This window comes from Akebia trifoliata, chromosome 7 (genome assembly GCF_017979445.1).
Source record: "Akebia trifoliata isolate Shusen 1 chromosome 7, ASM1797944v1, whole genome shotgun sequence".
In the NCBI taxonomy this organism is placed as follows: domain Eukaryota; kingdom Viridiplantae; phylum Streptophyta; class Magnoliopsida; order Ranunculales; family Lardizabalaceae; genus Akebia; species Akebia trifoliata.
In genome coordinates this window covers 26,374,893-26,387,264 of record NC_141381.1, presented here as the reverse complement: position 1 = coordinate 26,387,264, position 12,372 = coordinate 26,374,893, and the positions used below count along the sequence as shown (strand labels likewise).

The 12,372-nt window shown below is 36.6% G+C and overlaps 1 protein-coding gene and 1 long non-coding RNA gene across 2 annotated transcripts; one reads left to right on the top strand and one right to left on the bottom strand.

Annotated features, from left to right (window-relative positions):
* Positions 1-94: 94 nt before the first annotated feature.
* LOC147398633 (uncharacterized) lies at positions 95-2,329 on the top strand. Its single transcript, XR_015179966.1, has 2 exons — positions 95-533; positions 1,824-2,329. It is a non-coding gene; the product is annotated as an uncharacterized LOC147398633 (long non-coding RNA).
* A 5,819-nt stretch (positions 2,330-8,148) lies between these two features.
* LOC147398632 (putative carboxylesterase 11) lies at positions 8,149-11,431 on the bottom strand. Its single transcript, XM_086447891.1, has 2 exons — positions 10,468-11,431; positions 8,149-8,961 (listed from the first exon to the last, which is right to left on the bottom strand). The coding sequence occupies exons 1-2, from the start codon at positions 11,334-11,336 to the stop codon at positions 8,424-8,426; spliced, it is 1,407 nt and encodes a 468-aa protein (XP_086304017.1). The 5' UTR covers positions 11,337-11,431; the 3' UTR covers positions 8,149-8,423.
* Positions 11,432-12,372: the final 941 nt, after the last annotated feature.

The following is a 12,372-nucleotide window of genomic DNA, read 5'->3' as shown; positions in this document are numbered from 1 at the left end:
AGCCCTATTTGCAAGGGATATTATGGTCATTCAAATATAATCTAATATATTTGTATACGAAATATATTCTTACTAAATGGTCAAAACTGCTTTTCATGTACTTCTTAAACAGTTATCAACCCACCAACTTTTACTTATTACACATCAATCCAGATGTAAATAATCTCAAAAGGATTGGTTGTCTTGGAAGTAAAAGTTGGTGAGACAATATAATTCCTCTGTTTTTTCATAGAAGTGATTCTAGTGGAAATGCTTTTTGTAACCTAAGGACTGCTCAAATGAGGCCTATATGTTAGGGTTTCGGAATGGCTGTATCGTACTTCGTACGCCCATCCAATTTTCAGGTTCCCGCCCTTTTTTACGAGATGGCCTAGAAATTAGGGCAAAAGTCTCTCTCTCTCTCTCTCTCTCTCTCTCTCACACACACACACACACACAGATGTTGGGAAGGATGAGACCATGTTCGCTGGATTGCTTGGAGTTGGAGAGACCTCCTTCGAAAATTATCAAAGATGATACTCTCTCCATCTACGGTAATTCTCGATTCTTCATCTTTTATTTCGTCTTTAGTTCATATTTTTTTATTGATCCTTTATTTCATATTTTTATATTCAAATCGTTTTGATCTTTTCTCTTTATCTTTTCCAATAACAAAAATTCAATTTTTATTTTTTTTCTTTAATTTTGATTTCGGTGTCTGATTTGAAATGTGATATATTAATGTTATTTTAGTGGTTTTTCTGATCAAATTAATAGAAATTCAATTGGGTTCTGTTCTTTGCTCATCTGTACTTCAGAAATGCTCTGCCTTTGTGATGTTATTTTGAATATTGAAAGAAGGATTGAATGTCAGTATTCCCATTGTTTTTGTCGAAGTGCTTAATTTATGGAAAATCATTGTTCGATTTGATGGACTCCTCTAAAAATCAATTTTTCGTAGATACGAAAAGAAAAAAAATTCAAGCTTGAAAAGAAAAGGGAATTCTAATGATTAACACCATCTAAGCCTTATCTCGAAACATTAGGATCTAAAACTTTAATCTTATTTGTCATTCAACCTTGTCTAGAGTAATATATTTTGCTAAAACATGTGCCTTGAGATCATTTATTACTTCTTGTGTTCATGTAGGTTTTGGCTTTCTTACCCTTTTTTTTTTTTTTTTATATAGAAATCAACTTGCATGAAAGGACTCCTTTCCATTAGTACATCGTTGTTGATCTTCATTTCATATGTACAAACCATGTCAATTGTCTTGGCTCTTTATTTCCTAATAGTGGCTAATCTTGAATTTTCTTAATGTGCTTAATTTTTGTTACGCCTTTCCTAATTCTACTGCTTGGCCGTCTCAACATCTTCATCTTTGTCATGCTCATTCTATAAACATGTTATACCAACATTTCAGCTTCATAAAGCATCTTGAATTTTCCTTCTAGTTTAATGGGCTTACATTGGTTTTGAATATTTTTAAGGGTGAATTACCATTTTGTGAGCTGAAAATGAGTTATTTACGATTCCGGCTAACAGTTCAATTTAATTACCAAAATGTGAATGATCATTTTTTCGTTAGTAACGAATTCGGAGGTTTTTAAAGTGACTATTTCCAATAAGTCACTTTAAAACTGCGAAATTTACATTTTAAAAACCTCTAAATTCATTATTGTTCACGTTTTGGTAATTAGAATGAACAGTGAGCCGGAATCTTAAATTCGTCAAAAGTTGATCACTTTTTTTAAAGTACCCCTACTTTTAATTTATAGAATATTAGTGGTTGGGGAGTACCTTATGTTGGTGCTCCATGACACATCTTGTAAAAATTCTGCAGAGGCTACACTGGAGAAGCTCAGACTTGGTTCTCAACGTGCTCTAACTTTGTCCTCTGACAAGGCAATGGAAATTGATGCCCATTCTTCTGGAAGTACTTCTCCAAGCTCTAGTGATGGTCGATCTATCTCCAAACAGCAGGTGGAAGTGAATTTGTGTAATTATTTCACTGTTTCCAAATCTGATCAGACCCACAACCTCAATGTTGCCGCTCTGGATTCCTAATACTTGGGCACGAGACTTTCTTGCAAATATCTATGGCATTGTTGTATTATTCAGATAAGAGAATGGTTTATATGTCCCAGAAAAATTATGATATTCTTGGTTGACTAAATCCTCCCATTGTAGCAGCGCTGAGCTGTGTATGTAATTGTAACTCCATTGAGTACCTAAAAGGAGATGGTTTTTCAGCTCAACCTGTGTCATTTCATTATGTTGTGGTATTTACAATCAACATTTATCCCAAATATTTGGGGTTGGCAATATGAATCTTATTTTACCACTAAATTGTCTCCCTATTATACTCATTCTTTGAACAATTTGTTTTTTCTTTTTCTTTTTTGTTCAACACTTAGTTCCATACGGAATAATGTGGCTTTACTATTGTTCTTTTACCTTGGTTGGTCAGTACACTTAGATTGCATAATCCTGTGGAAGTGTTTGTGTATTTTATGGGGTTGACATGATCTGAGGTCCTCTTATGCTGTCTCAGATGCTTGCACAAAGCGGACTTGACCAATTGTTTGATAGATCTTACCTTGTAGATTTATTACTGTGATCACCTAATCTGAAGATGTTCTTTTGGATCATTTGCCATTTTCTTTGACCTATTTGGAGGAATGTGAATTCATCAGTGGTTGTCAGCAAATGAAATTCATATAATACAGGGTACCCTGGAATCAATCTCATGAGTGCAGTGGGTAGATCATCTACGGGATGGAATATTTGGGCTTTTTCTTTGTTAAATGTTGGTCACATTACGATCTTTGAACTATCCAGTCTTAAGTGCAGGCCCTCCTGTTAGATGGTGGATCCATAGAAGAGCTGGTCAGGGACTTACCTTTATGGTTTTTTTTTTTTTTTTGATGATGATTTTAAATGTGTAAACACGGACAGGGGTTTAGTGTCTGACAATTCTAATGGATTTGCAAACAGGCAGCTTCTCACAATGTTCCAATAATTGAGTGAATCCTACTATAATACAACTTGATTTTCTGTAAATTTATGTCAAAGTGTGAGCTCATTTATACCTAACAATGAAGTTGACATCCAAGAAATTATTTGTTTCTGTATGAACCATTCCAAAAACAAAGAGGGTTTGACTTGGTTTATTAATTTTTAAATTAAAAACACTAGTCTAAATTTTTGATGAGGACAATTCAAGCACATCTAGAACTTTCTTTAACTTGTGAATCCCATTTAACAGGACTTCTTGAGCCATATCTTCAGCTTAACCATGACATACGTCTTCATAAGGATCCCTGGTCGATGCATTCCCACTTATTGTAGTACTCAGATCGCTTTACGTGCTTCATTTCCAAAGAACGACCTATACTTCCAACATTATAGAATACTAAGATAATACTAGATTTTCAGTAAATTAATATCAAATGATGATCGTGGATGTACCTAACAATGAAAGCTACATCCAAACATTAACTACATCAAAAATTTCAATATTTAAAGCTTATTGTAAGACATTCTGGTACAATACATATCTGGTCAATGGTCCGGCAACAATTCTGTGATTGATGGTGGGTCCCCAGATTGTCTACCATCAGATCATGATCCAACCATCTTGGTCTTCCCATGGGAGGAGTGAAGGAGAGTTGAAATTTCTTCTACTAATTAAAGCTATATATTTAGTATGATCTAAATGGCCCTTGTGAAGATGGTAGAAATCACTCTTTAATTATCACCAAAAACAATGACCAATTGGTTGACTTCATTTGTTAATTTATTGTCTATATGAACTGAAAAAAGAAAAAAAAAACACATCCTGACTTGTTCTCAAGTATTTTCTTAATAAAGATCTTACATGAATGTATTCTGAACATACAGCAGTGAAATTCGTCGTGCGGTGCTGGTTGAAGACCAACCCATGTCTGACATGAGGGCAGGTCTTACCCACCCAAGTTACATCCAAACTCTTATTGATGTCTGCATTATGATCTAAGCTAAACAATCATGGGCTAATCATGGTTGTTGAAGTTATATAATAATTTTAGCTTTAACATTATAGTTATATGCTCAGTAAGGAAAGCTTAGGATATCCCCCAACCTCTATATAACTATGACAGTAAGAGAGTCATAGCCAATGCAAGACAGTTTTGTGGATTCTCTACTGACTTGACTTTTCTTTTTCTTTTGAATAGTGTCTCTAGCTGTGCTTCTTTCTCTCATTCTTGTTATTTGAAGAAATGACGATCGAAAGGCCATTGATTTCATTTGCATCAGTTTGCACAATTGTTCTGATGTTGGTGTTGATGGGTATATCAGAAGTGGCTGCGGATGAACATCACGTGCATGGAAAGGCCCCAGCTCATGCTCCTGCTCCTGCTCCTGCTCCCAGAACCAACCCTGGTAGCGGTGGCGTTGGTGGTGGTGTTGGTGGTGGCAGCTCTGCCACTTCTGCTTTCACGCCTTCATTTTTCACATCGACTGTATTCGCCTTGATTGGGTTCCTTTACCTTGAATTGCTCTCTTTCTCCTACTAGTTGAGACTGGGAAAGAGGGAACTGGTCTTTGGGTATGTTGAATATCTGTACATTTCTGTGTGTATAAAGGACGGAGGGAGATTGCACTTGTGGGCTGCGCGAGTGCGCACTATTCTGTTTGAATTTTGTGTGGTGATTTGTTTGATAATAATTTGGTCCCCGATGGGGCAGCTGAACAAATTTTAGATTTTTTGTGTGAGGTTTTCAATGCTTAGTTGTATTTCTGCTTAAATCATTTTTTTTCACTTCAATTGTAGTTATGGTAATTGGTTTCAGATAAAGAAACATATGAAAACCTATAAAGTTACCATCATTGGGACTTAAAAGCCTAATGATCTGAAGCCCCCCACCTTGACACTATTCTCACCATTACATAATTCATTTGGCATGCAGAGGGTAAAGGGGCCATCAGATGCACTTGTTTTCTTTTTTTGGTTCACTTTTCTCAAAGTCTGCAGTAAAAAACCCATGTACCATGCATAAAGATATTCATAAATAAAATATGGCTCACTGGTCCTGATGGTTTTCAGAGTTACATCGCTATAAGCAACAGAGAAATGAAGAAGATTTTGTGAACATGGATATTTCTATGTACTTTGGATGTAACTATTTGCAATAGAACATGTCTGTATGACCGTGTCGTATAAAACTTTATACTAGATACAGGTTTTGGTTCTGGCAACAAATAAATTTATTTTTTCGAAAGTTGAATGAGTCAGTCAGGTGGCATTGCTAAGGAAAAATGTTTCAAACTAATTTTCAGTGTTTTTAAATTCAAATCAAATGGGTGATAAAAGAGTTGAGACGGTATTGGCATAGCTGTAGCATAAATGTGTTATCTTGAAGGGTCTTGAAAAGAAAGGAAGCTAATGTAATCCATTAATTTCAATTCATTATTCATGAAAAATAATACATTATACAGAAAGAATATGAATAAAAGAATGGCCTTGAAAACATTCCAATGTGAGCACTGACAAGAGGGATTCCTCTCCTAGTTCATAAAAATCCTACTCAGGAATTTTTTTTTAACAAAATAAACAAAACAAGAAAGAGAGAGGCAGACAGATTGGCAGAAACAACCTACTCACTTCACCCGATAAACGAAATTTATGTACACAAAACTGCTCCTACCATCACTTACATCTACCTAGTAAGAGAACTCATCACCTCGAAATGAGATATACTTCTTGACCCAAATCGCAATGTCCTCAGCACAAGCCTGGGACTGTTAAGGAGCATTTTAAGGGTCGGGTGCATTGACGTTCACCCTCCGAAGTTCCTCTGAGTACAAGATGACCTAAAGAATGAAGTTTCAAGAATAATGACCTTACCCGAACCTTGAAATTCCAAGATATTCATTCCAACATTACTTCATTTTTGTTGCAATAACACCACCTTATTGGATGAAGAATAATGTGTCTCCAAATTAGCAATGCAACACTAACTTTATGGGTAATATCCCCACAAATCCCTCCATCTTAAAGGATAATCACAATTTTTTGAGTATTTATAGGGTCATCATAATATAGATTTTATAAGTGATAAAGCTGTTTTTTCGGATCATATGTGTTGCAGCCGAAAACAGATGCTAAGGTGAGTAGTGGGTGAAGATGGGTTCGAACCCAGCTCTGGTCTCTGCGTAACAACTCTCATAGGAAGCAGAACCTTTGCAAGCAGGTATCTTGTACAGAGAATATAAATTGAGAAATAAAACTCTAAGATAATACTTGATTCTTAGTAAATTAATGTCAAATCGTGATCTCAGTTATACCCAACAATGAAAGCTACACCAAAAACAACAATAATTACAACAGTAGTACATTGAAATTTTCGATATTTATAGATTATTGTACTTCACATTCTTGTACAACAAGTATCTGCTCAATGGTCCGGCAAAAATTCTGTGATTGACTATTCTGTGGTGGGTCCTCAGATTTTCCACCAACCATGATCCAACAGTGTTGGTCTACCCCTGAGAGGAGTGAAGGAGAGTTGAATTCTTCTACTAATTAAAGCTATATATTTATTATGATCTAAATGGCTCTTGAGAAGATGACAGAGACCACTCTTTAATTATCACCAAAAACAAAATAACTTGGTTGACTTCATTTGTTAATTTATTTCATCTATGTAAAAAAAAAAAAACACAATTTGACTTAGTCCTAATTATTTTAACGAAATTCATCATGATGGACTGGTTGAAGGCCAACCCATGTCTGACACAAGGTCAGGTTGAGCTCACCCAAGTCTCATCCAAATGCTCATGGATGTCTGCTTTATGATCTATCTAAGCTAAGCAATCATGGGCTACTAACTCTTGAATTGGTCACAGTTTGAGAATCATGTCATTGGCTAATCATGACCGTCGAATTTATATAATAATTTTAGCTTTAATATTATAGGTTATAGGCTCATTAAGAGAAGGCTTGGGATATCCACTCAACCTCTATATAACTATGACAGCAAGAGAAACTTAACCAATCCAAGACAGTTTCTTGAATTCTTTAGCTCTAATATGCTTGACGACTTTGTTTTTTTCTTTTGAATCGTGTCTCTAGTTGTGGTTCTTTCTCTCATTCTTGTTATTCATAGAAATGACAATCAAAAGACCATCGACTTCGTTTGCATCAGTTTGCACAATTGTCATGATGTTGGTGTTGATGGGTATATCAGAAGTGGCTGCACATGAAGGTCACATGCATGAAGAGGCTCCAGGTCCTGCTCCTGCTCCCAGCACCAGCCATGGTGGTGGTGATGGCTCTGCTGCTGCTGCTTTCTTGCCTTCATTTGTCACATCAACTGTATTCACCTCAATTGGGTTCCTTTACCTTGCATTGCCCTCTTTCTTCTACTAGTAGAGACTGGGAGAGAGTGGAACTGATCTTTGTGTTTGTTGAATATCTGTAAGTTTGTGTATAAGGGAGGGAGATTGCTCTTTTGGGTTCTATGAGTGTGCACTGTTCTGTTTGAATTGTTTTGTGATTATTTTCGTTAGATAATAAGTTGGTCCTCGATGAGGAGGCCAAACAAACTTTAGATTTGTCGTGTGAGATTTTCAATTCTCAGTTTTATTTCTGCTTAAAACGTTTTTTATTTTACTTCAATTGTAGTTCTAGTTATTGGTTTTGGACTTGGACTGAGTTTGAGATCATGGCATAAAGAAATTTGTGCTACATGTTACAACGGTAATGTGCCTATAAAGTCACCATCATCGGGATTTACTTCGGGCATGAAGATCCAAAAAAATCAAATATGTTAAACATACCAAGTAACGGCATTATACAGCCAAGCACAAGAAGCATCATCCAACAGGAAGAAGCAATAGAGAAATTAAGAAGATTTCTTGAAAATGGGTATTCCTACATAACTTCAGATTTTTTTTTTTTTTTTTTGATCAGTAACTTTAGATATAACTATTAGCAATAGAACATGTGTATGTGTGACCGTGTTGTATAAAACTTTATACTAGATACAGGTTTTTTTTCTGGCTACAATTTTCTTTTTTAGAAGTTGAATCAGTCGGTCAGGTGGCATTGCCTTAGGAAAATGTTTCAAAGTAATTTTCAAATCCAGATTAAATGGGTGATAAAGGAGTTGAAACAATACTGGCATAGCGGTAGCATATAATTGTATCTTGAAAAGAAAGGAAGCTAATGCAATCCATTAATTTTGATTAATTATTCATGAAAAATAATACATCATACAGAGAGAATATGAATAAAAGAATGATCTTGAGAACACTACTCGGATTTTCTTTTTACAAAATGAACAAAACAAGAAAAATAGAGAGAGGCAGACAGATTGGCAGAAACAACCTACTAACCTCACCCGATAAAAAAATAAATTTATGTACAGAAAACTGCTTCTACCATCACTCCATCTACTCAGTAAGAGAACTCGTCGCCTCGAAGTGAGATATACTTCTTGACCCAGATTGCAATGTCCTCAGTACAAGCCTGGGCTTGTGGTGTCTTAAGGAGCAAGTCGAGGGTTGCAAACCCGTGCACAGCATCCTTGTACTCAAGGACGGGTGCATCAACGTTCACTCTCCGGAGCTCCTCTGAGTATGCAATGGCACGATCTCTCATCCAATCATGTTCTGCCACAATTGTCAGTGTCGGGGGCATGTACTTCAATGGTGGCTTCCGCCCGGAGATAAGTGGGTTCGCGGCTGGGTGGTCTAGGCTGAACTCCTCCTCGGGTAGAAAAAGCTTCCACGCGACTACGCACATGGCCTTGTCATAGAAGTATGAGTTTGCCAGTTTGATCTCTGAACGAGTGGGGACTTTTCCAATGAAGAAGGGGTACATCAGGACTTGAGCCACCACCTTGATGGGATCTAGAAGCTTGCCTGCTTCAACTGCCTTTCGAGCCACATAGTCGGCGATATTAGCACCACAGCTTACACCGAGGAGAACACATCTGATTCATCAACATCGAACCATGTTATTAAGTATGCCAAATAGCATTTACATTTTACAATTTCAACAACAAACTAAAAATAAATAACTAAATAAAAGGTATGTAATACGTGTTACATTGCCAGTTAGACAACCTATAAATGTTTCTGTCACAGAGTTTAGAAACCATGAAAATTTGGATTGACCGTACTACAATTAGTAGGTCTCCTGTAAACACATTTCAGAGCTCCTGATATTTCAGCTTAATTTAACTTTAATCAAGCTCCTATTCAAACATTTGTAAGCACAATATGGAAGAAGAATCCCATAATTTGTTAGTTTGGGTTGCAAGATGATTGGTGCCTTGGCCAGCACATAAACTGAATAGATGAAGTCTGGATTAGAATGAGAAACTATTCAACGGAGTGGCCACTAAATATCACTGCCCCATTGTACATATTGGGTCTAAACCTAGATCCCCACCATCATTGTTGTGTTCCATTTGAATAGTGGTGGCCATCATCCAGTTGGAAGAGCCCATTTTCTCTATTTCAATGTATTTGCAATTTTGTTGTCCATTTGTGACATATTTTCCCATTTGCATCACACATCCAAAGCTTAATGTTTTTTTGCAACACCAAAGAAGGCAACGGAACCTCTTGTTTCAAGAATAATAAACCAGGAAACGTGGAAGCCTCAGAGAAAACTCAAAAGCTTCTCCTTAGGAGAGTGTACATGCCAAAAAATGGGCTAATAAAGATATCCAAAACAACCAAACCCCCTTTACAAGGATAGCGTATGCTTCATTTTTCAGATAACAAATGGGAAAAGCAATCCTCCAATGAATTCACCCTCAATGAAATAGTTATGCTCCAATGGTGACTTGTCATCTATGCATCCAAATGAAAAACATAAAACCTATTAATCACCGCTAAGACTCAATGCAACATTACTCACTTGAGAAATTTCATCATTCAACTTACCTAACTAATGAGATGGCTCGACTCCAACTAAAGTTGCAATGCACATTCTGTAGATTCTCATCCCATATCTTGAGAAAAAAAAAACATGTTTTCGCATACTTAAACCAGTAACCCAGACAAAGAGAAGACAAACCATGGTTTGAGTCACCTTATTGATTATATTGTAACATTGTCCAAAGATCACAAATGACTTATCCACTACACACAAACAGGAAATTGCATCCATAGATTAAAAAAGTATTTGGTCTTCAATGACAATAGGATCTATTCCTTAAAACCCAAGAAGAACATTTGGTATTCCATCCTATCTCAATTATGATATTTTGAGAGCTACTATGCTGTCAATCTTTGTCATCTTTATTATATCATATGATGTCATTTTACCATAAAGATAATTCATCAAATTATATAAAATCCAGTGTTCAAAAAAGAAAAAAAAATGGGTTTCTTCATATTACAAAAAAAACATGTAGCACTAATAAAATGTTTGCATGAACAATTCAACCTGAGAACCAAATCAAACACATAGGGAATTAGAATGTAACCTGGATGGATCTCCATGTGCAGCTAACCAAGGCTCCACCATAGATGCACCAAACGTATCCACAATACGCTGATGACCATCTGACCTCCTTGTATCAGTACCACTACTGCGTGTACTCCCAAGTGATTTACTACATTCAGCCAAATTCGCTTGTTTCGCCAACCAATTCAATACCTTCAACCCATCTTCAAATGCTGCTGGATACCGATTCTCTGGTGCAAGTCTATACCCAACGGCGATCACAATAGCATCACACAATTTCGCAATCCTTTTACAAAAGAAATCATTAGCCACAGAATCACTACTTCCGGAAATAAATGCTCCCCCATGAAATTGCAAGATCACAGGCAATTTCCGACCTTTATGGTAGTGATTATCCATCAATGGAGAATACCCTCTATAAACCCCATTTTTCTGTCTCAAATTCAAACTCTCTACATCACTATTGTCATTGTAGCTGCTCCTACAAGTCGGCTCTGTGGGACTCATGGCCTCAACGGTCCCAGACGCGCCATAGCTATTTCTACGACGATTGAGATTAGATGTTTCAAATTTGGGATCAAAAGGTGGCTTCAAAGAGTTCCTAACTCTAACCCTAGATTGGGATTTGGAATCATGATCAGACGTGGCTAGAGAGGTCTCTGGGAGGAAAATTCGGATGGAGAAAGCCGTTAAGGGATCGATGTGGATGTCTTTGGTGGCGACGCCATCTGCAAAGGTAGGGTTAACAGCGGTGACGGCTTCTTCAGGTCTGGAAGTGACACCGAAGGAGTTATTATCATCTAATGGAGTTTGGATTCGGTTCTGTAATCGATGTTTCAGATGAAATTTGAAGAACACACTGTAAAGCTTTACAGCCACGCTAGGCATCTCTCTGTTAGAAAATTAGGGTTAGGGTTTCAATGTAAATTAATGGAGATTAGGGTGAGTTTTTTTTTTAAATTTAATGTAGAAATTTCATGGAAACTGCTTTCAAAAGCGTGGGAGACTCAAAGAGTTCCATTTGAATTAAAAAGGTCTCCTATTTGAATTAAAAGAACGTTAGAAGGATTTCTGTGGAGAGAGAAGATTCTGTACTTTACGAGTAAGTTAAGATTACTAACTTCAACCTTATTAGAGGCTCGGGCTTCTTAACAGGCTGGCCCATGTTAAATATAAGTAAATAATAGCGTGCGCCAGACGTTTATCATCCGCTTGCGGCGTACCTTAGCGCTTAAAACGCATTATTTGAATTCCTTGCTTCTTATTTGGCGGCTAGGCATTCTAGAAGCATTATAGCCGAGTAAGAAAAGCTTCATAGAAGAGGAGAGCTGCTACTACTGGCACCCCAACTTTTATTTATTACACCACAATTTCTTAAATTATTTCTCACCAACCAATTAAAGATATTATAACATACTCTTCAAGCATCACAAGTTTTAGCTCAAATTCTATCCTTAAACCATTTACTTATTTTCTTTATTTTTAATTCGAGATGTAATAAATAAAATTTGGGGTGCCAATAGTAGATCTCTAGAAGAAGCTTTCTTTTATTTGAGTCAGGTTCAATGGGTACCCATTTAAACCGAACCAAAATTGAAATCGATAGCACAATTTTAGGTCTCTTTTTATTGGAACCTATTAGTATTGGGTCTCTTGGAATCAAACCACTTGAGAACCAAAACTGATAAGAAGCGAGAATTGAAAACTATCTAAAGAGAATTTTTTTGGCTGATCTAAGTCTAGCTCCATTAATTTGAGAACTAGATCTGATAAGAATGACAACCAAGAAAAATTAATTGTTCTAGGTTTGATTCATATAAGAATCAAACCAGAACGAAGCGCTCCCACCCTTACTAAGGCTTGTGGAGTCCATGTGGATTGTCACGTTGGCAAAACAACAACGTAGCTTCTGAAGTGTATGGTC